This window comes from Anopheles funestus, chromosome X, assembly GCF_943734845.2.
Source record: "Anopheles funestus chromosome X, idAnoFuneDA-416_04, whole genome shotgun sequence".
Classification (NCBI taxonomy): Eukaryota; Metazoa; Arthropoda; class Insecta; order Diptera; family Culicidae; genus Anopheles; species Anopheles funestus.
The window spans coordinates 2,600,862-2,625,262 of NC_064597.1; the positions used below are offsets into that span (position 1 = coordinate 2,600,862).

At 45.3% G+C, this 24,401-nt stretch overlaps 5 protein-coding genes across 5 annotated transcripts; 3 read left to right on the forward strand and 2 right to left on the reverse strand.

The window, feature by feature from the left end:
- The first annotated feature begins 8,483 nt into the window (after positions 1 to 8,483).
- On the forward strand, positions 8,484 to 9,760 carry LOC125766275 (solute carrier family 25 member 35-like). Its single transcript, XM_049432077.1, has 2 exons — positions 8,484 to 9,218; positions 9,302 to 9,760. Exons 1-2 carry the CDS (start codon positions 8,486 to 8,488, stop codon positions 9,493 to 9,495), a joined length of 927 nt encoding a protein of 308 aa, XP_049288034.1. The 5' UTR covers positions 8,484 to 8,485; the 3' UTR covers positions 9,496 to 9,760.
- On the reverse strand, positions 9,749 to 12,789 carry LOC125766241 (uncharacterized). The gene is made up of 2 exons (XM_049432028.1): positions 12,295 to 12,789; positions 9,749 to 12,196 (listed from the first exon to the last, which is right to left on the reverse strand). Exons 1-2 carry the CDS (start codon positions 12,378 to 12,380, stop codon positions 10,009 to 10,011), a joined length of 2,274 nt encoding a protein of 757 aa, XP_049287985.1. The 5' UTR covers positions 12,381 to 12,789; the 3' UTR covers positions 9,749 to 10,008.
- A 400-nt stretch (positions 12,790 to 13,189) lies between these two features.
- Positions 13,190 to 17,330, forward strand: LOC125766249 (late secretory pathway protein AVL9 homolog). Its single transcript, XM_049432041.1, has 6 exons — positions 13,190 to 13,661; positions 13,738 to 14,210; positions 14,323 to 14,484; positions 14,953 to 15,701; positions 15,779 to 15,962; positions 16,030 to 17,330. Exons 1-6 carry the CDS (start codon positions 13,596 to 13,598, stop codon positions 16,469 to 16,471), a joined length of 2,076 nt encoding a protein of 691 aa, XP_049287998.1. The 5' UTR covers positions 13,190 to 13,595; the 3' UTR covers positions 16,472 to 17,330.
- Positions 17,324 to 19,090, reverse strand: LOC125766265 (uncharacterized). The gene is made up of 3 exons (XM_049432065.1): positions 18,591 to 19,090; positions 17,751 to 18,515; positions 17,324 to 17,673 (listed from the first exon to the last, which is right to left on the reverse strand). Exons 1-3 carry the CDS (start codon positions 18,731 to 18,733, stop codon positions 17,541 to 17,543), a joined length of 1,041 nt encoding a protein of 346 aa, XP_049288022.1. The 5' UTR covers positions 18,734 to 19,090; the 3' UTR covers positions 17,324 to 17,540.
- Positions 19,091 to 19,145: 55 nt separating this feature from the next.
- LOC125766256 (cytosolic endo-beta-N-acetylglucosaminidase) lies at positions 19,146 to 22,504 on the forward strand. The gene is made up of 3 exons (XM_049432053.1): positions 19,146 to 19,496; positions 20,305 to 21,889; positions 21,968 to 22,504. The coding sequence occupies exons 1-3, from the start codon at positions 19,466 to 19,468 to the stop codon at positions 22,170 to 22,172; spliced, it is 1,821 nt and encodes a 606-aa protein (XP_049288010.1). The 5' UTR covers positions 19,146 to 19,465; the 3' UTR covers positions 22,173 to 22,504.
- The last annotated feature ends 1,897 nt before the right edge of the window (positions 22,505 to 24,401 follow it).

Genomic DNA, 24,401 nt, shown 5'->3' on the forward strand with positions numbered 1-24,401 from the left:
TAACGCAACAATCTTTCATATATTTTTATTGAGTAGACCATATTCAACATGGCCGGAAGAGCCTAATATTTGGAACGAAACTCGCTCTGAACAAAGAAACAAAAACACCAAAGTTTGCACGTCGAACCTGTGCTGAAGGTAATGAACAAAGTAATCACTTCCTTTTCACCGGCACCCTGAATGTGTCAATAGTTTCCACCCCACCCATCCGGTCCTATAAATGTATGAAGCTGTGGGCAACAGGTCCTTCAAACCGGGTCCGGGATGAATAATAACTGCATTAGTGAAACCAAAGCAAACCAGACCGGGCAAACAAAACAAGCCCGTTTGCTGGTGGTGATAAAGGCAAGTGTGAGATAATAAAAAAAAATAAAACCTCCTCCGGAAGTTAATCCCGTTGGGTGCATCACCGTAAAAGCAAACAGAGGGTGAACAAACAGCGAACGCCTCCTCAGGGCACTTTGACCGCGTTGTGCGCGGTTGTGATTTTCGCACGCCACCCGGAAACTGAGTGCATGTGTCTCTGCCCGTTTGGAACGGTTTGGTACCAACGAAAAAAAGAAGGTAACCATACTTTACAACCTGCAGGTGTACGTGTATTTGTGAATAGATGATGCCTTCTACGGCCTCTTACAGAGTACCTGTGCATACTTTCAGTGCCCAGTACTCCCGATATTTTCTTACATCGTCTTTTTTTGTCCTGTTCGTGCGGATTAGCATTCACGAGATCCGGGGAAAGCGGAAAAAAACCTCCTCCCCCTCCTTACTCACAGCATCCCTTACTACTCCTTCCCCCTAACTCCCTTTACTCCTGCACAGGAATGTGGTGCAGCGCGCGCGAGCATTCCGAAGAGATGAAACACTTGGGAAACCGCTCGAAACCGGGGACTAAGCACTCATTCTGCTTCCTTCTTCGGGGATGGAGGGGGTTTTGGAGGATGCGTGATGGAGTCGAGATAGCGCTGATAACGGCAACCGTTGATATGGCGGACGAGCGAGAGCGCGCGCGCGCGCACACACACGTTGCAACACCGGAGAGTGCCTCTGCAGAGATGCAGGAGATACCGAAAACCGAACCCCTGACACAAAACCGCACAAACCGGATCAGGATCCCCGAAAGGGGAAGGACCGTGTGGGGATGGAGGAGGGGGGGGGGGTGGAAGAAACCAAGGAACCAGAAGTTAAAGCTGCCGAGCGTGAGAACAGGTATCGTCCGGTGTGCTGTGATGCGTGTGATTATGATAAGTGGTCACTCAGTTGATATCCGCTCCGGGTGAGTGACCACCGTGTATTAGGGAAAGACTGCGGAAGGACGCAGAGACAACCAAAAAAACGCAATGCCGGGCCACAGTTTGCACAGCATCGGAATCCGTTTGCTTTATACCTCTAACATTTGGAATGTAACTGGCAAACGGCCATGACGGGCCACTAACCACGATAAGCAAAGATGGCTTCCATTAGTGGATGGTAGTGGACGTCGTCTGACATCTTCGACACTGCGGACTTCCAGCGAGCGTACTAAATCGTCTCGCAATACAATAGTACTGCAGTACACCCACCACCAACATGTACACACATATACACTGAAAAGGGATGCTTTTATAGCAACTCATCCGAAAAATGTTAATGTTGCGGAATTTCCCGCCTCCAACAAATTTCTACGCGGTGCGATGCAGTCAACATCTACTTTTATTTATTTTTTTATTTTTTTTTTTTAAGAAAAAGCAGATAAGAAAGATAAAGAAATTTGAATACAAAATAAAAACTAATAAAAAAACACATCGAAGCGCATCTGTTGCTGCAATGTGAGAAAGATACGTGAAGAAGCAACAGATGTTTGACGGATGGTATAACATTGCGGCATGACTGTTAACTGGAGTCTTCACAGGGTTTAAAATCTTCACAGCAGCAACAACAAGACACACCATTTTCTCTGGTAGTAAAATCATTCAAGAATTGTTGAAGGTTGTGAGAGGAAGTTTCCTTTCCCCCCACACTCCTCCCCCGTCGCTCCAAATGTTAGCTGACATGCATTTCATCAACTACCAGCGTTTTTTTTCTTGTTATATACATCTTGTTCTTCTGAACCTTGGTGCTTGGTTCGCATCGAATCTCATTCGCATCCCCAACGCGTAAGATGGGCACCAAAGAACCGAAACAGAAGATGAAGATACGCAGCATATTGCCGCAAATCTCGCATAAATCATCATCTGTCCCGTAACGCATCCCCATTCTACCGTCCCCTTCCTGGTGCTGTGCGAAGATCTCGGCAAATGTTCGACCAAAAACTACGCTGCCCACTTCGCGATTTTAACGACCAGGAAAAAAAAACACGCGCGCGCCGTATCCAATTTTCTCGAAAGATGTCTCACAATCGTGCGCCCAACTTTGCTCCCTCCCCGTTGGCGGACAGCGTTCCCCTTTTTGCCATGGTTCAGTAGCATGGAATCGGCCACCTTCAAGAAACATTCTGTGGTATGACAACCATTGCTTTACTGGTTGTATTGGTTGTTCCTCCTTTTTTTTCTATTCAAACCCATGTTGCTATCGTGATCCGCAAACGGTTTTCAGGGGTTTGCCGAAGGAATTGGAATAGAAAACCTATTTATAGGTCTCTGGAACAGGAAAAAAACCCCGAAGAGGGTCCCCCTCGGGGGTAGTGTCTACGCTAGAGATTACTTGCTACGGGTCCGGATAATGTGACGGATCGTAAAACGCCCCCCACCCCCACCCCCTTCCTCTCCTCCCCCAAACTCCCCTTTTGGAGGTAAGGTAGAAGAATGAAAACCCAAATAGGACCAAAAAAATTGGAGAAGTGAAACAAACTAGTCAAAGCAAATCCCGCAACGCTGAATGAAAAATTAGCTCAATATCCGCAAACCGCGCTGGAGCGTAGGTACGCGACTTCGCGTTTTCTTTTAACGCGCGACAGTCGCCACATGCCACACATTAAACCTCGATTCTCATCCATTCGCACCCGAATTCGCAACGGATTCGCTATTGCTTCGATTTCTGCAATTTGGTGAGGGGGGAGAGAGGTGATTTTTTTTTATTTTCGGTCAAACCAATCGTACCCGGTTTGGCGTCATAGGCGAAAAGATTAATAGCGGCTCATCATCAGGCTCATCATCAACGGGCGGTAACACACGCACGCGAAACCCGAGTGCTGCCTTAGCTGCCTGGTTTTTGGAGGGGGTTTGGGGGGGGGAGGTGGGGTGGACCATTACGTGGTTTGGTGCGGTTGATTGGCTACCCTCCAAAAGCTACGTGATGTCATCTGACGTTCGTTGATTGACATCCGAGCGCATCGGTATGAATGTCCCGGAACCCGGAACCAAACCATTCGGCAGAAATTGATGCTCAACACTTTTGAAGCATTGCATCTTCTTCTTTTTTTGGTCAATTTTGTATCTTCACGGCATCTTCCGAAAAGCTTGCTTACTCTTCCTACGGTAGACAGCGTTAGTTGCTTCGGAGCATGCAATCTTCCACAGGACGAGCCTCCAAGATATTCTTGGAGTTCCAAGATTTCTCCAAGAAATTCCTCCGTAATGTAACTTCACTTTTACTCCATCGCTGAGTGCAATGGCACCCTTAAGACATGCTTCCAAGGCCATTTGTGCAAACACTCACACACACACACACACATATATACCGACAAACACCCTCTCAAACGGGCAAATATAGATATGAGCGTAACGCAACCAAAAAGACGAGAAGGAATATTGAGACGAAGGTAGCACCTCCTGACAAGACGGGCGAACAAAATTTATTTCATCCGATTATTTATTTGTGTGTGAAAAGCAGTAGAAAACACGATTCTCAAAACGTTTGTCTGTCTGAGAGAAATGGAGGGGTGGGGAGGAAAACGATCCCCAACGTGTACCCCTTCATATTGGAGACGATACCGTACAGGTCCCCTTTTCCAATATTTTGCTTCCGCAAACCCCCGGGGGTTAGTAACGGGGCGTGAACTATAAATAAATCCATTACCATCTCTATCGCTTATTAATAACTCGCCAAAAACTGTGGTTGCTCCGTTGCCGTACTGTAACTGCTGTACTTCCTCGAGCAAAGCATGTTGGGTTGAAACATTTGCAGGAAGACATACATGTGTTTTTGCTGCAATGCGATGCCTTCTAGTATCAATTGCAAGAAAGACAGTTCGTAAAAACAAGTGATAAACACAAAAAAGTCGTATAGTTTCGATAGGAAACATTCAATGGCGGATCCAGGCCCTTTGGAGGACTTAGCCGGAATAGCTTTTTATTTGAGGCGAGGAGAGGCAGCTAATATACCTGAGCTTTGAGGCAAAGTCACTAGACGCTTAGCAATTGTCGCGTTTGCGAACGCGATTCAGAAATTTTTTGCAAAACATTATATATAAAACATTGCAAAAAGCTGCGCCTTAGCTTTTTTTGGAGTAATTTAGAAAAATTTTATAAATCGATTTATTTTAATAAAAATTGGTTGAAAAAAGTTTCTTTTCACTCAAATAATGCTTTAAATTAATAAAAGAATAAAAAATCAGAAAAAAATTTCAAAAAAAATTTCCACTCGAAAATTTCATAAGGCTTACCCCTTACGATTTTTTGGGAAATTTTGCAAAAAAAATTAAATTGATTTTTTTTTAATGCCAATTGGTTGCAATGAGTTTCTTTTCACTCAAATAATGCTTCAAATAAAAAAAAGAGTGAAAAATAATAAAAAATCAAAAAATTGAAACAAAAATGAAAATTTTCCTCATTTTTGCACCAACTTTTGCGTATAACTCGGTCGGTATCCAACGGATCGCCAATCTTTAAACTGTGGTCGATAGATGGCACCAATGGCTACATTTTCTTCTTGGACGGCCATGCCCTCCAAGGTCTGTGCCAGAAGTTATTCGAGGAACCAAGTTCCTTACCCTGTTTGAGAAAATGTAAAATTTTCCTCATTTTTTCTGCAACTCAACAAAAATTTTAAATGTGATCATTTTTTATGCGAATGTGTTGCAATAAGTTTCTTTTTACTCAAATAATGCTTTGAATTAAAAAAAGAATAAAAAAGCGGAAAAAAATTTCAAAAAAAATTTCCACTCGAAAATTTTGTAAGGCTTACCCCTTACGTTTTTTTGAGAAATTTTGCAAAAAAAATAAAATTGATTTTTTTTAATGCCAATTGGTTGAAAAAGGTTTCTTTTCACTCAAATAATGCTTTAAATAAGAAAAAGAGTAAAAAATAATAAAAAATAAAAAAATTTAAAAAAAATGAAAATTTCATAAGGCCTTATGTGTTCGCAAACGCAACAATTGCTAAGCATATAGTGACGGAGTTACAGATATTAATTAGCTATAAGCTATAAATTAGCTCTAGTTAGCTCTAGTAATAATCTTATATTTCTAATTAACATTAATTTATTTACCTAGACAAACGATAGTTTGATTGCTTTCTGGAACCAAAAAAACACCAACACTAGCACCAACACTATGCACAAAAACACAAACTTCAACGTGCTTTGGCACATTTAAAACACCACACACGCATGCAAAATTTGAAAATACTTTCACACAATAAGTAATAATCCCATTTCACAACACTTTATTCACCAACATTTACATTTTTTTTCTTCTGTGCACTAACATGTACGACATTAAATGTAAATTAATTTTAAAACAAACACCGCACGTTTATGGCATGGTTTTACGATAAAACACGTTGGCAATATTCACCACACAAATCGCCTATCATTTACAAGCTAAGTACACGCCCGTGCGTACACGCGCTGATAAAAACTTTCATTACTCTCACACGCACACAATGATAGCGTTGGGATAAGCACGCAAGAACGTATATTGGCTGCACAGATCAAATCTCGTTATCGCTTGACCACTATTAACACGATACCGTTACCGATCCGAAGCTGGATTGATGTAATGTCAAGCGTTAATAAGGCGTCAACACACACACTACCACATTACACCATTTTCAAAAGCGTAGTACGCATCACGAGAGGACGCCACAAAGCCAAGCCGACGCTTGCAACAATTTGCAGACGTGCAAAACGTATCATTTGTTAAACAGCCGATTGTTTAACCTCACAACAACTACCAATTGTTTTACTATTGTTTTGTACGGAATACAATCCGCGTGGGAAAGGATATCACTTGTCACCGCAAGCTTGTTTGCACAACTACCACACACCGCTGTCCGAACGCTACTGATCCCAAATTCCTGCTTATCGCGTGATCATGATCTGCTTCATTATCACGATACACGCACACAACTATCATTGCCGAAGCGGTCGCCCGATCTTATTCTTTCGCACACACACGGTTCGCTTCTCCTTCGCATGATAAAAGCCTCGTAAAATACAATCAACGATGGATGAAATCAGTTCTGACATTTGTGGCGTGGAAAAAGTAGGCATATAAACGCTTTTTAATAACATAAAACTCTGTTATTGTAATTAGTAGAAAACCGCTTTAAAGGTTTTATAATATGACAATAAATTAATTATAAAAAGGGCGTCCTTTTTCCATACCATCGTAGGTAAGTACTGAATATCCTGCTATGAATAAATAAAGTCAAAGAAAGACAGAAAAGTGCAAATTAAGACTTCTCTTGAGGTTGTAGTGCTACATAAGAAGAAGTATAATAGCCTCACATATATTTAATTAACTTGCGATAGGGAGCGATTGACTAAAAACTCCTAGACATGGCGCAATCGTATATTCCACGGCAATATACTCGTTGAGATGGCTTGGAAATGTTCTTTTAGACGAGGAGACGACCTCCTGGATCTAGAGCAGAACGCCGAATTCCTGCCTGTGACTCAAGACTAAGACAAAGTGACCTCATCGTTCCAAAACAAAAAGTGGACTAAAGTGAATGTTGAAGAAGTAAGTAAGTAAGTATTTGACGCCCTGGAGAAGCGACTGACGGACTTAGTACATAATTTCTTTCATAAAGATTATTTCTTTCGAAAAGCTTCATATTTCTTTCGAAAACATAAAGTCACGGCCAAGAAGAGAATCTTTGATGACCCATACTGTGTCCAAGAAGATCCTTGTGTGAATGTCCTTGCTTGTATCTTCAGAATGCGGGTCTCCAATGCAGCTATTGGAACTTTCAAAGACTAAACTCAAACGGAGATAATCATTGTCTAATATGAAACGTATTTAACAAAATTTAAGAATAGATAAACTTTGAGTTCCTATTAAAGATATATCCTTTGCAACGAGTTTTATTTATATCCATTCGTAGCAATAAACTAACTCACTGCATATGGAGTTAGCTGCACTATTACTGCCCCAAAAGTGTCTGTGAACCAAAGCAGTCCCACGTGTACACTAGATCGGTTTGCAAATAAAGCAAAAACCCCTTTCGTGTCGTATGTCCTGCAGCTGTAGGATGTATATCGAGCATGGCGCATGCGCCCTTTCGCCTTTCATCACTATGTGTCACGCGTTCTTCGATTTCTTCGTTTGTTTTGGACATTCAATTCCTGGCTCCATCTGCAGAACTGTTTCGTTTCTGCTGTTTGTATGCTGTACATCGCCTTAGCTCGTGCTACTCGCCTGGTACCGCAAACAGACGAGGTGCGACTGACTGGTGTTGTAGTTTCTCTCGCCCGAGATCACATACAGCAGCATCGTGGCAAGCAGTAGTCGTGGCATGTGCTCGTGACTCCGCGTACGGCCGCAGTCGGCCGCGGGCGTAACGATGTATATATATAGACCGTCTCCCCCATCCATCGGTACAAAGTGCAACGGTTGCTGCAGTGGCGCAAGTGCAGCACGGTGACCGCCTGCTCGCATAATGCACCGGGATGCTTACACAGACCCCACATGTGCCAGTGCCGCGTGAAGGTGTCAAACCGGCTGATCCAGCAAAAAAACGCTCCGAATCCGTGGCATGGGGTCGCACGGTTAAGCGACGATCTCCGCATCCGGCATCGGTTGGTCGTGGTCGAGCGTGATCGCGGGTGGATTAGCTGCGTAACCGACACCTCGGCTCATCCGTCTCCGTCTGTATCGTGCATCGGGTTTCGGGTTCGGGTTCACCGGTGACGAACCGCGCACTGTTTTGGGTACCAAGCAGCATCGCGCGCTAGCGCTAGTCTCCCTTACATAATCGGCACCCCCTTCACCTCGCAAAACAGCTTCGCAAACGTACACAGAATGTTGACGGTGCACAGCATTGGTGCGGTACCGATCGGGTTGTCCGGTTTGTCCGTCGCTGTGATACTGCATCACGGTGCATCACGTGAATCGGTGGTGACGTAAGCGGCAAGCGTCACGGTTTTGTATCTCGTGCAAAAAAAAGGGCTGGAAAGGAGAACAAAAGAGCAAACGAAACGAAAAAAAACTATTACCAACTAAGTAGTGCAGTGCTGAAAAAAGTTTTTTGATGGGGTACGCACCTGGGAGCTGGTGTGTAATGTGTTGATCTCTGGGCACGCGCCAAAACTTTGTCCAAAACCGATTCGAATCGAGTTGAGAGGATGGATTTCCTGCTCGGAGGCTGTGCGGCTACCTGTGCCGGCTTCTTTAGCAATCCGTTCGACGTGATCAAGACGCGCCAGCAGTTGCACGGTGAGTTGCTGCAACGCACCGGACAGCCACCTTCACCCGGTGCTTCGGGTACCAACCCGTACAGCTCCGTTGTACGCTCCTTCCGTTCCATCCTCCGCTCCGAAGGTGTGTTTGGGCTACAGAAAGGTTTAGTATCGGCCCTTGCCTTTCAGTTCGCGATGAATAGCGTCCGGTTGGGCATTTACCAAACGGCGGAAAATTGCGAATGGACCCGAGGTGCAACACCGGCCGCCACGTTGCTTCACTCCATCGTTTGGGGCGGGCTGAGCGGTGTCGTTGGTTCAACCGTCGCCTGCCCACTGTACATGGTGAAGACACAGATACAGGCCCGTTCGCACGGCAAGTATGCGGTCGGCTATCAGCATCGACATACGAGCACACTGGACGCACTGACCGGGATCTACCGTACGCACGGGATACGCGGTTTGTGGCGCGGTTACCCAGGGATCGTTACCCGTACCGCTGTCGGGTCTTCCGCCCAGCTAGCTACCTTCTCCACCTGCAAGGATCTGTTTGCGCAGTTCGACTGGGCGCGAGAATCCGTCGCCATTACCGCGTTTGCCGCCAGCATGGTTAGCGGGTTCTTCACGTGCGTCTTCATGTCACCGTTCGATGTGATCGCAACTCGGCTCTTTAATCAAGGTATATATACCGGTGTAACTTCTGGTGTAGTTTGCCCAGCATCTGATAACACGTTTTTTTTTGCTTTCAATCGTGTCCGGCAGGTGTGGATGCAAATGGGCGCGGACTACTCTACCGGAGCGTGGTGGACTGCTTCACGAAAACGTTACGTGCCGAGGGCCTGCACGGCCTGTACAAAGGTTTCGTGCCAAACTACTGGCGTATCGCACCGCACACGATACTCAACCTAACGTTCTGGGACCAGTTCAAGGCATGGCGAGATCTTTACTATGGCTAGAAGAAACTAAAAATCGAAGAATTCTGAGGACACGATCACACGCTCGAATGCACGCTCATTCACCTCAAGTGAAGTAGAACTTCTCACGTTAAAACTCCTTTTTTTGTAACTGACTAAGATAGAGATATCTTGTGTTGTTTTTTTTATTACCACTGTATAACTACGCGCAACATCATATGCTACTACTGCTACTACTACTGTTACTTAAAGATAAAGAGGCATCGCAAAACTCAAGCAAATAAACACGAAACTATAACACAACGAACGACAACTGCCGGTTCGCAAAATTTGTTTTATATACTCTAGGATGCTCAAGTGCAAGCATGTCCTCTCACGAATAATTTGTTTCATTCACTCTGTTCTCTATCCTTTCCTCTGTGTTTGTGTGATTATTTGTACGACCAAAAACAAAGTCTCTGTGTGGGTTTGTAACTATCTCGGATCGTCGCTTGCTTATCTTTCCTTTCTATTTAATAAATGACTCAAAGGGAATCCACTCCATACTCCCTGCTACTACTGCTCATCCTTGCCGGTTAATTTTTGATGGGAAGTGGAGCTGGCACTACTTCCACCACCACCACCACTGCCACCTACTGCCTGCGGCTTATAAATGCCGAGCGTTTGAAGCAGTGCCGTCGGGGATGGATCTCTGCCACGGAACCGGCGGAAAACTTCACTCGGATGGCAACCACCACCAAGTGCGAGGAACGTGTCGCGGAACCGTCGACCAACTTCCTGCCGGGCCGATGGTTCCTTTGCCTCGGCAAAGGCGCTGTACACGTCGGCCGCAATCATGCGTGACCATAGATGGCCATAGTACGCTGCGCCCCAGTCGCCCGATGCGATCGGTACCAGCGAACACGGATGCGCATCCTTCCGATCGAGCGGAAACTGGTGAAAGTGTGGGTAAAGCTTACGCATCACATCCAACCAGTAGTCGCTGGTCAGGTGCAGCTGAAGGTCGAGATTGGCCAGGTAGAGCTCGCGGCACAGCCGATACCCGGCCAGATGTGTACGTCTCCGCTGGATCGCTTCGACGCACGGTTCCGGCAGCGGATCCTCGTTGGTGTAGTGGCCCGAGATGGCCCGTATGGTTGCGGAGTCGTGCAGCAGGTGTGTCAGCACATGCCCACCTACCTCAACTGCGTCCCACTCCACGTTCGACAGTCCGGCTACATCGCTGTACTGGCAGGTGGTAAGCAGATGCTGTAACGCTTTCCCGAACCGATTGAACAGTGTTTGCACATCGTCCAGCGTTAGTAGGGACGGTTTACCGTACAGCGGCGCTGGGAAATTACAGATAAGAGCGGCAAGCGGTCGGGATGCAGTGCCCGCACTGCGGCTCCCGATACCAACCATCCACCCTGCATTATCCGCTACCGCTAGCTTCTCATCTTCGCGCGAGTAAAAATCCGTATAAAAGCCAGCGATCGGTTCGGCCGATGCGTTCGGTCCCGTTTCCAACACATCGTAAAACCGTACATCCTCATGCCACACATCCACACCAACACGCTCGACAATGCGCACACCGAACAGCTGCTCGGCAAGTTGGAACAGGCCGGTTAAAACGCGCGGCAGCGGGAAATAATCCTTCAACGCTTCCTGATCGAACTGGTGGACCGTGGCGAGATGACGTCGCTTCCAGTACGGCACATCGTATATGTCGAGCGGGCCACGGAATCCATTCTCCCCAGCGAATCGTTCCAGCACGCCCAGCTCACCATCGGCGGCCGGTTTCGCGTACCGGTGCAGTTCGTCAAGCGCATTACAAACCGCCTCTACCGAACCGGCCTTTTTGGTTTCCATCGACATGTGGACGTACGATTCGTAACCGAGCAGTTTCGCTTGCCGCTTGCGTAACGCGCGTATCGACTCTAGATGCGTACTGTTCTCCAGTGACTTGTCCGTGTGTATAGAACACTTCCGGGTGTCCGCCTGCCAAAGGTTCCATCGGTGCGTACGATCACCGCAATACTCTAGGAACCGTTCCGCAACGGCCGGTTGCAGTGTAATCCTCCACGGGCCTTTCATGGCCTGGCTCGGATCGGTGGCGAGCGATTGTAACAGCGTCGGTGGGAACTCTTTCATCAGTGCCGGATCCTCAATCAGCTGCTGGTACTTCTTCACCGCCATATCACGCTTGCTAGCGAAACGTGTACGCTCCTGTGACAGTCGTTCGAGAATTTCGTTCAGCTCCAACTTCGATGAACCATCCACCTCGATACCGCTCAGCTTTGCCTCCAGCACGTACTTCTGCAGCAGCCGGCATTCTTCACCTGTCAGTTCCTTCTTCGATTGTGTATCCTCGAGCGCACCTTTCAGCGACCGATAGATTGGTACGCTGTTAAACTTTGACCTACGTGCGCCACGTGCCCGTTCGTGGATCGTTAGGTAACTTTTGGTCGGCATCCGGGAACTGTTGCCAAGGTAAAGCGTTTTCGCAATGCCCCATGTCGTTTCCAGCGGTGCACCGGTCGCTTCCAGCGGTAGAATAATGTCCTTTATAACGTCCGGCACCGGCGTACCCACCGCTACCTTCTCTAACCGCTCCTCTATCGCACGTACACTCTTCTCAGCGGCAATTGCCTGCTGGCCGATCGCGCCGACACACTTCTCAATCGTCACGTTGTTAAATTCGGGCAAACCGTGCGAGCTCGAGAGTGGATTTTTCTCCGGTAGATCCTCACCGATCTCGGGTACACTGCCGGAAAAAGGTGAATATCGATAACAAACAGAAACAGAACGTTAAGATACAAGATTTTATCAATGACCTTGTAGTGAGATGCAACGCATACTTACAGCACAATGTACCCATGACGTCGTGGGTTTGCAAACAGATTTGTCCGCGTTAATAACAATCGTTTGCCACAAAATGAAACGGCCATTTCAGCACCGGCGTATGGTGTGTGTGCTTTTGATTATGTTTTCCTCCGTTAACGGACAAACGGCCAAAAAAGGATGCTGATGTTACCGGAATGTGCTCCGTGTTGTTGGCGATGTCGTTTAATTAAAAATCATGTTTTGCCCGGATTCGTCCGGTTACGGATGCACCAACGAAGTACTTTCACCCAGGATAATACGTACACCGTCGTTAATAAATGACCCTTTTTCTGTTATCCTTTTGTTGTGAAATTTCCCAGCCCACACACAATACACCGGATTGTTTTCGTAATTCCTCTCGATGTTTCTCTTTTCTTTTATTTCTTTGCACGGTTGTTTTTCTACAAGTTCTTCAAAAAAACTACGTTTTGCCCGGTTTCCTGTCAAACTAACCTGCTGTCATAGTAAGCTGTCAGATTACCGCGGGGCATTCGTGCACATTGTATGCAGTGGTAGAAGCACCCTGTGTTTGTTTGGTATCTTTCTCGCTCATGTGCACAGTGGTAAGTTAAATTTAAAATTTTTATATGTTTGCTATGCCGCTACATTCCTAGTAAAAACGATAACAACACTGTCCCATAATGAAATTCTTGATCAATTAGACTGCTAGTTTGAAAACTAGTTGATTAACTACAAAGTGTACAATTAAAAGACACCCTTCCCTAACGCTAAATTAAACAATTTTATCAATATAGTCACCATTTATTTATCACCCAAAAACTCTTTTGAGCAGTGCAGGCCCAATCCGGTTATGGTTGACAGAGCGCTGTCTCAAGCAAAAACAATAGTGCAGCCTTGCTCTGCCCTGCAAACAACGATGTAAACAATCTCAGCTGTCAGTTAAAACTTTTCGCAACAAAAAATTGCATTTCTTTCTTCCAGTGGTTCTCTCACGACTGTTGCTTGCATTTCGAAACGGTGCAAAAAAAAAGGAAAAGGCACTCACAGCGCGTGCAGAAAAACCTGAAACAATTGAATTTAGGAATCGTTCCTTGCGAAGGCGTATCCGCACGGAACAGTGGTAAATTTGTCAGTCATGGTTTCTTCTGCGCTTATCTGGAGGAACCAATGAAAAGCAGCAGAATGTGTAATGCATCGGTACGGGTCCGATAAATGAAAGTGAAAACTACCCACTCAGCAAACCCGGAAGCAGTGTACAGTCATCGTGTTTCGAACAGATAACGCATTTACAACTAGCAGTTAAGCAATACTCTCGAACAATGCAAAACCAGAAACCGGTACTGCACATACTGGTGGTGGGATTTCATCACAAGAAAGGATGTCAGGTAAGGCCGATTTGTAGCAGAAATGGTACACAAAATGCATAAGCATAATCTGGTTTCGAAATTGTTTTACCATTAGGTCGAATTCTCCTATCCACCGCTGGTCGATGGTACAGAAGGTAAAAGCGAATGCCCCTCCGGTTGGAAGTATTTGCCCACGCTTGCCCTGCCGGATGGATCACACAACTTTAGCAATGATTTCGTATGCTTCAATCTGCCCAGCCTAACCGATCCGGAGCAATCGGTGTACGGTATCTCGTGCTACCGGCAAATAGCGCTGGAGGAAGTTAAGATACGTACGGCGGATCTGACGCGCAGCACGGTGCAGAAATCGGTCTGCACCCTACTGTCGCTGCCCATCTACGGTTACGTCGAGGTAAAGCTGTCCCTGATCGCGCAAGCATTCTTCGAACAGGGTGACTTTTCATCCACCGACATACTGGTGAAGGCATACGAGCAGCTAAACGCTTGCCTAACGTCGCTCGAACCACAGGAAATAGCATCGACACGGTTACATTTTGTCGGTGTACCGTTGCGCGATCTGTTGCTAAAGTAGGTACCAACTGTGCGGCTCATCGAAAGCAAAACTGATGGAATGTAATTTAATTTCCTCTTCATTTCCGGTGTATGCTGTATACCCGTTCGGAACATCCTACCCGTTTAGATGGCGGCATAAGATTTTAATTCTCTTCAAGCTACTTTTACTGCAGAAGCGTGTCGTTTGCTTCGGTTCGCCAGTACATCCAACGTGTGCTCTCATCCTTGGCATTACCTCACTGCATCCGGAATTAATCAGCAAAGGCTTTCAACAGGTGGCCTGCGTTAAGTAAGCTTTCCGTTTTGTGTATTGTGTGTTTGGAGTAGAGATGAGAATACTCACTCTTTTCAGAGAGTTGAAACAGAGTGAAAGAATGATTGATAAGGATTTGAATCTTTTACTCACTCTTTGGAGAGTCATAAAAATATTACTCTAAACTAATCCTTTAATTACTCGTTTGCGTTTTTACTCACTCACTCTCTCTCTGCCGACTAATGACTTACTCCTCGGGGTTCTTACTCACTCACTCTCTGTGTCGATTAATGACTCACTCTTTTGAGTTTCAACTCACGCAATAAGAGTGAGTAAGTGAGTGAGTAAAAATGTAAATGAGTAAGTAAAAGAATCATAAAAACTCCTTAGGCTGAGTTGAAATCCATAAACTCCTATACATGATTCAACTCACTCACTCACTCTTACTCAGTGTGCACATCTCTAGTTTGGAGTAGAGCTTATTTATATTTTTTTTCTTTTTAGAACTTCACGACCCATGTCACCCATGCCTACCTTTAGCACACCCGTTGAGGAGCAGGCTGGCGTTGACAATGTGTCACCATTCACAGCAAACGCCCTGCCAACCATTCTAACAGAGCAGGAAAGAGATGAACAGCAGGAACCAATAGTTACCGGCCGGGAAGCGGACGAACTGATCGATGGGGATGGAAGAAGTATTGCGAGTGCTAAGGAGGCTCACCTAGACGAAACGGCTTCCTCCAGTCCTTCATCCGCCTCATCGATGGAAGCACCCATTGCCGGCACCGGGAATGCACGACCAACAGCCGGTACGATGCTAATGCGTGACACAAGCGTCGACACGATAGCGTCCAACTTCTCTAGTCTGTACGCGATCGAGCCATCCGAGTGGGGTGCTCCGTTGCGCATTTTTCACGAAGGACAGCTGTGTCTGCCGTACATCTCACTTCCTTATATGGATCTGCTAACGGACCCATCCGTCAAGGGGTATATTATCGGGGCGTCGAACGTGCTGTTTCAGCACAAGCGCCAGCTGGCGGACGTAATGATCGATGTCGAGGCGGCCATCATTGATGTGCTGGATGTAGACACGAAGCGGGAAATTCAGCTCAGTACGGAAGATTTGCGCTTCGTCGACTTTGTCGTGCGCCATGTGCAAACACCGAAAGAGGATGCGGAAGGTAGCGAAGCATGGATACGGGATCAACTGTACGGGTATATGGTGGCGCTGCTAAAGACTTCCCTTAACGCAGGTAAATTTTATTCTCATTTCTCCACCGCATAGTAAGAAACGCGATTTACGAGATGTTTGGTTTTCCACTCATTCTAGATGGTAGTAAAGAGATTGAACACTTCAATGTACACTTCATGAATGCGTTTAAAGTGACCCGCTGCTATGATGATTGGCTCGAGCGTACCGGTGGCGGTGCGGTGCCGGCTTTCGAAGGGCTTGTCGGTGGTCATCCGTTTGCCGGCACGCTCTCGGTGGCCGATATGAAGCTACGAATAGCACAGTAAGTTTCATTACCGTTGTTTAGAAAATTGAAATAGATTTCCAATCGAAAAAACAAATCTTTTTAGAACGATGCAAAACAGCGAAAGTGGACGAAAGTTAAATCAGGCCGTCACCAACACAAGTCGAGCGGTGGGTGGTGCACTTACGACCGCGAAGGGTGCCTTTTCCAGCTGGTGGACATCATTCACCGCACCACCGCAAGGTGGACAACTGGCAGAGGCAGCAGAGCAACAGCAAGACACCTTACCAACACCCGACCACGATGATGAGATCCAGCCTCAGGACCGCAAAGATACCATCGACCTAACCGCCCGTACCAACTCAGCCGAATCGATGCTACCGGAAGCGACAACACCGGAGGTGAAACACGTCATACAGACGGCCGAACTGTCGTCCCATCCCGCCAGCAACAGCGTGGTCGAAATTGGCCGGGAAGCGGAACTCCTCGACAGGGGGACGCCGGTACCAGTCACCGATCACACCAACATTCCCCGGCGCCTTACATGAGCAGCACGCAACGACTAATCCATCGGACGACATCCGCTAAGACGCTACACTAAAGTAACAGGACTCGAACAGATCTTACTATTAGGCACCCGTTTTTTGTTTGTTTGTTTTTGTTTGGCAAAAGAGGGAAAAAATCCTACCATTCACGATCTCAATGCCGGAATGGATAAGACTTTATGTTGTATGTTTTCGTGACGTTCCTTCCCCCAGCAATACGGCAAACCAAACCTTTTCCATTTTTGTGTCGCACCGTTCGGCCGGCTAACACTTTTCTGGCTTTTCTCCCTGATGTGTTCTTATTGCTGCTAATAACACAAAAAAAACCCCACACGTACTCACACATCTATTGTTTATGCACCACATACATAGAGTTTTGCATTAATACTATTGGACAGAGAGGGAGGAACAGCAGCACAATCATGTTTGAATATTTAAAAAGGTATTGTACACAGCCATGAACCACGTTAGCAAGCGGAGCCGCGGTACATTTGCAATACACAAGGTGCCATGGTTTAAACAAAAAAAAAGAAGCAAACTAAATTAAATCAGTCACGGAGACGGCTCCGCTCACCGACCGGGGAATGCTATTTAGTGTGGAGTTATAAACCCCAAACAGTCATACGGAATAGAAATAGTATACTGCGCACAATCTTGCCGACAAGTATGGACTGGTAAATGCTCTACTAAAGAAAGGAAAAAAACAAATGTATCGTTTGCCGCAAACTTACTTAGCAGGACGAAACGGGACGAATCGCCTAAACGAGCGTACTCTAGATTGCACCCATTGGGTTTCATATAACAGAATGCTTTAACCAAGGAAAGCGTATCTTATATAATAAACTGTATTGCGCCAATGTGATTGTTTGTGGTTTCTTATTTTATTATTATTATTATTATTATTTGATGTAATTGTTATTATATTATATTATATTATTATATTATATTATTGTTTGAACTGTTATGCTTAAAAATTACATTACTAATTTTTAATTTCTATGCTGACTTTGACGCTCCTGAAGTATCTGAAGTGTTATAAAATGAAGCGGTGTACTGGTTCCTCGGCAGACTGCTACATAGGTCCGGATGGTGCGTATCCTTGCGAAGATGAATCCGCCTGGTAGAATTGTTGATTGTTCAACTGATCGGACGAATCCTGTGTACTGCTGCTTTCCAACAGTTCACCCTCCAGTATGTCTTTGAATCTGAAATGCAAAAAAAAACGAAAAAATTTTTCACTTACCAAAGCAACCCCTCCGTGTGAAATCGTCCATCCTCTTACCCATTCACCGTTTCTCCGTTGATAAAGTTAATGATGTTCATCGCCGTCCCTTCAATCGTCGTACCGTTCGAAGAGTGAGACTGCTGGTCGAGAAAGTTCATGTAATCTTCCTCCTTTAGATCGCCAAGCTTCTGCATATTCTGCACCGATAGTTGATTCTCCTGCAGCAACCGATCGTACTCCTGGTAGATATCCTTAAACTCTCGCACCTCGTCCCGGTTTTTGTTCATCAGCTTTTTGTAGTAGTTGTGCAGATGGTACACCGGGCTGCGGCCGATACTTTGATACATCCGTTCCACCATCACCAACGTCGGTACCGGTCCAATCTCCTCGTCCTGTTCCGTATACGCTGTACGCAGTGCAGTCGTTAGCAGCCGCAAATACTGATCCAACCCGTCCACGATCATAATCAGTGCGGATTCATTAATCTCCGAAAAGCCTTCCATGCAGAGCAAACCACACGCAGCTTTCCGGAGTGCCTGCAGGACGACCGGTTGCGATAGTTTGACAAAGTTTTTGCACGTACCGCGCGTAAAGGGTGTTTCGTCCGGTAGCACGAACCAGAACGGGCGCGTAATTTTCTCCATCCGCGTCAGATCAACCACATTGCTGGAGGGAAAGTGTACGGTCGGCATTAGCTGACACGGGTTCAGGATGTAGTTACATCCCGACTTGGTCGAGTAGGTGTCGATGAGTGTTTGTATCATTTCGGTTTGTTTCATCACCTCCACCGTTTGCGTCACGAGCGGATTTTTAAGCGGCACGCTAGAAAAGTGAAAGGATTAAACATTTATTATTCATTTTATCTGTGAGCAAACAGTAGAAAATACTACAACTTACCGCTTCTCTCTGGTGATCGTGTAAGGAAGCTTGATCTGTTGGAATTTATCCATCTTGCTCATGGTGAGCACGATATCGTTTGCTTCCAATTCCTTGCGTGCGTCGGAACTGTCCACCACCTTACCCCAGTAGTTGCGTTTCATTTTCGAACAGTCTTGGCGATGGATTCTTTACAGAATGAAGACGATGAGGATTGTATATTTCCTCCCTACGGATAACTCAAACAGAATGCTTTCGGAAGAGTTTTCCTTCTCTTCACTTGCAGACTTGGGATAAATGGTTAATCCTTGCTGTACGACAATCCAACAAAGCCATCGTTTTGTTCATCCATGGGTAAGTGCAAACTCAATACAAATCATGATGTGGATAACACGATACTGTCATGCTTTCGCAACACATTTATTCTTGTTTAAATATTAACACGCCTAAAAAAATCACAAAATAAATTGTTTCGTTTCACTGGCGCTGTGCCATACTGAATGCGGCAAACTGACATTTCATATTGAAACGTCAAGCGTTGTATGAAACGTAAACAAAAACATACGGTCCCACAAAAACAAAACAATCTTCAAAAATATATTTCTCTTTCGTTTTGCAGGACAATGAATTAAACATATTAAGTTAAACATTTGTAACGAAACTATTACGAGAGAAAAATAGTTATGGCCTGTTTTGTGCCATACACATCTTAACAGCCCCAGTCGGTAATGGAGAAAACCACAAAAAGCTTCCATCCACGGTTAGCAACAGTTCTACATGCTGTATAATGTTATCAGTCTGGTTTTTACTGTCGGCGAATCAAGTCATTCTTTGAAGTGTTCCACTCGGTGAAAATAGCATTTAATTTAAGTTAAGGAAACAAATCAAACCACACTATGGAGGAGAAAACGGAATGTGATAGCTTGTGTAAGTAGCAAGTTAGAATAATTTTTAAGTACTACATCCGAAATCTCACCTAATCCATAATGGTTAAATTTTAGCTACGACAGTGAAATGCTTTCATGCACTTCCTTCTTAGGAACAAGTAAAATAACAAATATGTATCGGCATTCAACTAGTACACACTTTAAGCAACTTCAGCTGCAAAGTTTAAACACTGGTGTCTGAGCAAACGTTTTCTATTATGCGATTTTTGGTGTATAAAGAATTTTATCTAATCAAGCCTTCATTCATTTCTTTTGAGACACATGAGCTGGTGGTTGAGGTTTTGCGGTCGAGACGACCGTTCGTGGTAGAACATAACCGAAACCAAAACTCCACGATTGCCACGTGACTGCAATCGTCTTAATATCGCCAGCAGTGGTCTGTTCCTTTCCACACGAAGTCGATTGCAGCTTGCACCCAAAGCATAAACAGAGAGAGAGAGAGTTCTTTTATCACTTCCTTTTTAGCCTCTCTGACCAGCAGCGCTACTGATAAAATTGCACTTTTATCATTGCATTTGAGTGAGGAAATAACATATGCGAGAATGAATTGCAGTTTGCAAAGCGTCGCACAAGAAGTAAACTGCAAACTAGTCTTTGCTATTTGTAGAACATTTATCTTAAAGCGGTAGGAATGCATTCTACCATGCACTACTAGATAATATACAGCAGTCATTAGTATTTGTCTGTTATCATCGTTCTCAAACGCTGGTCTCACTTTAAACAGTGCAAAACAATTCTAGGTTTTTGCGTGGAAATTTTATTCATGTACAGTATGTCTCTTCGTACAGATCCACAAATGTGCCAACCGATCGTGACGCTGAAGGCGCTGCTCGACTTTGAAAAGGGTCCCCATCCTTGGAAGAATCTGGTCGAACCGATCGCACCGCGGTCCCGGTCCCGGTATCTGGGCGAACGGTACCAGGTGCTTGATTTCAACGACAACCCCGTCACGTACGTGGAGAACGAAACCCGGCCCCAGGTGTTGCTGTGCCACGATTTCAAGGGTAACTACCTCAACGACAAATACATCAACGGTGTGCAAGGCGAAGAGCAATGGGTCGACTACCGTTTCTACAACTGGGCCGGCATCGATATCTTTTGCTACTTTAGCCACTATTTCGTGACCGTGCCGACGCTACAGTGGCTCAACTGTGCGCATCGCAATGGCGTGAAAGTGATCGGTACGCTGATCGTCGAGCAGAAGAATGTACAGCTGCTGCGTGACATACTGCAGTCGGAGGAATTTATGGTGCGGGTAGTGGAGGCGCTCGTCCAGGTGTCGAAGGTGTGCCAGTTTCATGGCTGGCTGCTAAATATCGAGTGTGCGCTGGAATCGTCGAAGGTCGGGATGCTGCGGGACTTTGTGCAGTTGCTGACGGAACGATGCCACGCGGAGATACCGGGCAGCTTGGTGATCTGGTACGATGCCATCGCGAAGAACGGACGGGTCGACTGGCAGAACGAGCTGAACAGCGCGAACGATGCTTTCTTTCTCGCGTGCGATGGTATCTTTCTTAACTACGCCTGGGATCGACAAAAGCTGGAACGGACGGAGAACTACATCCGCAACTACTGTCCGGACCGACGGCTGGATGTTTTCGTCGGGATCGATGTGTTTGGCCGCAGCCAAAAAGCACAGATGGACACGAACGCACCGCTCGAGCAGGTGATGAATTTTCCATTTTCCGTCGCACTTTTCGCACCCGGTTGGACGTTCGAATCGCTCGAAGAATCATCTAGACGCGATCAGCTCGAACCAGACGACCGAAACGTACAGTTTTTACAGATGAACGATCGTTTCTGGAATCGACTGTGGCGCCATCTGTACGTACGCGGACCGATGCAGCTTCCGTTCTACACCTCGTTCTGTCTCGGTTCGGGGAAATTTTACAACCGGCTCGGCAAAACCCAATCCGACGAATGTTGGTTTAATCTGGCGAAGCAAAACTTTCAACCTTCCATCCCGTACACGCCACCGCTCGAGTACGAAACGCGCAACGATCCACTGTCCCACTGGACGCATCATTTCGACGGTGCACTAGACGGTGGTTCGTGCTTGAAGCTGCGCAACGACGAGCACGATAAGCGACTGTTTGCGTGCGATTTCCCGTGTGCGAACGATCTGATCGTGTGCTACGCGTACCGGCGCAGTAACCCAACCACCGTCGATCTAGCGCTCGTACTGAAAGCTTACTGTCCCCGGCGGCACGAATGCATGCGTATCGTTTGTGCGAATGCCAACTGTCACGTGGGTGAACGGAGTAATGAAATGCGCGCCATACCTCTGGACAAGGAAGAATCGCTGCAACTGTTGAAGCTTGGTGCTGCATCACAGCTACCACTTGCCGATACGGTCAACGGTTGGGATATCAGGTAAGGTTACTATGACCGCCGAAAATAGGACCATCCATGTTTTAATGTTTCTTTTTTTGTACAAATCCTTACCCCTAGGTACTATTATTTATCAGCCGAGGAGCTTCCACCGGGGATACGGATTGTGGATATCGGTATGAAGCTGCACAAGCAACCGGAAGCCCTTGCTACCGATTATGCGCTGCTCGGTGCCATCCATCTGCAGGCCGGTATACCGACGCGTCGTGATTATCTGGCCCAACGTACCGTACTTTTCTTCGACCGTCCCGAGTCACGCAAATGATCGGCAGTGTCCACACCGCAAAGATTGGCAATAAAACGTAATCAAACGTACGCATCCATGGAGTCCATGTCAACCAATATCACCAAACAACGAAACTACTGTTCGTGAAACGGTAGAACGCTTCAATCAACCAAACGAGTTTAACGGGCGACTGAAGTCGATACAATTAAAAAAGTCCAAGTCCGCGAGGATTTTTGTTTTCCGAAAAGATTTGAAGAACTTTTGACAAAAAGTTTGAGAATGTATGGCTACACTTAATTCTAATATTAGAACTTTGTTTATTTTTAGTAGAAGTTATTAAAGAGGAAAAATAGACAAGGAGAAATTGAGAAGTGTTGAGGTTTGAGAAGCGAGTGGATTCAAAGCAAAAGTATCTTCGGTGAAGTAAGCGACGAACCTTTGATTATCATTGCTAGTAGTGTTGTGCTTAATGAATCTTCTGAATTGAATCATTCATATAAATCTTGAGTGAAGAATCTTTCAATTCATGAGTCAAATTCACGAATCTTCGAAGATTCAGGAATCCTTGAAGATCCATGAATTCTCGAAGATTTATGAATCCTCAAAGATTCACGGATCTTCAAAGATTCAGGAATCCTTGAAGATCCATGAATCCATCTTTGAGGATTCGTGAATCCTTGAAGATCCATGAATCCTCGAAGATTTATGAATTGAGGATTTAGAATGGAATCCTCAAAGATACATCCTGCTAACAACTTAGGGTAAATATTCATAAAAAATGCAAACCGACGTCCATCCACAAAATGGTTACAATTGAAGTCAAGATGCGTGAAACATACGCAAAATTATGAATCTTTGAGGATTCATGGATCTTCAAGGATTCCTGAATCTTCGAATATTCTTGAATCTTCGAAGATTCATGAATCTTTTGACATTCAGAATTCAGAATCATTCATTCTGTTCAAAGATTCATTCAGATTCATGAATCTGAATCAGATTTACCCAACACTAATTGCTAGTATTTGCAAGGTCCACTGCTTCACACGTTTAATAGATGTGCTGCAGCGAGCGTAACGTAAAATGACCTGCACCAAACCTTCGGCCGCTACTAGAGCCGATGCTCGATACATTCCCAGTGTTACGCTCCCTGCTTAACTCAATGTCAACTGGATTGTGTGCTCACGGTAGAGCACACTACATAGCAGCGACGCGCCATCACACCGAAGAATGTTAATTACTAGCGATAGGCCTGCAAATTCCATTCCAACATCCAGATGCCCATCAAGCCTCTAAAGGTTTCGGATTCAAATTACTTACCCAAACACACACACGCAAATACACCTGAGTCGCTGCGTATGCTTTATGCTTCAAACCCTATCCCTATCTGCTAGCGTTTAGTATGTTTTTTTTCGGTTTCCCAGCAGAGGACACCGAACCAAACAAAACAAAAACAGGTTTTTTTTGCTGTTCGAAGCCCTCACCGTTATTGGCTGTGAGGATGAAAAATGACCACATACGGTTGGAATGTTGACGATTGTTTCGCGAAACAAAAAAAAATACGCTTCACAACTAGAAGTTTGGAACAGATCTCCCCCCGGGGAATGTGTGCCTGTGGAGGTGTGCGTTTGTGTAGATTGCGTAAATGACGAGAAACGCGCACAAGGAAACCCGTATGATGGTGGATGATCACATTCACCCTCGCGGCAACGCGAGACACGTGGTTACCGTACAAGGGACCAAATGTGATGTGGGTATTGCGACTTTCACTTTTCATCCTTCTTGTTTTTGTTTTGTCTTCTACAGGTTGAGGGCCTCATAAAGTAGGAAATGTTATTAAAAGTTTTTATTTTAAAATGTAATAAATTTTCTTTTATAAAATATTCTTCCAAAGTGACAAAAAAATAAAAAAAACAATAGAAACAAATAATAAAAGTTGTAAAAAATATGTTTAAAACAAAGAAGTTTTAAATAACACTAGATAGAAAAGGAAAAAACAATCAATTTGTTAAAACTAGACTTTAAACATAACGAAAAACAATTTTAAACTGTACAAGTAAGATTGAAATGAAGTAAACGAACACTGTGTGTTCGTTGTGCAGTGTAGCAAAACCCTTTTTCGAAGGCGAAGTTTCGCCACAACGTAATCTTTACGCCTCTTACCATGCTCACACGTGCAGACACACACGCACACACAGCCTCCAAAAAAAACCCGTGCAGCGGCAACGATTACGGCATTATGTGATAGGCGAGGATGTTGGACGGATACAT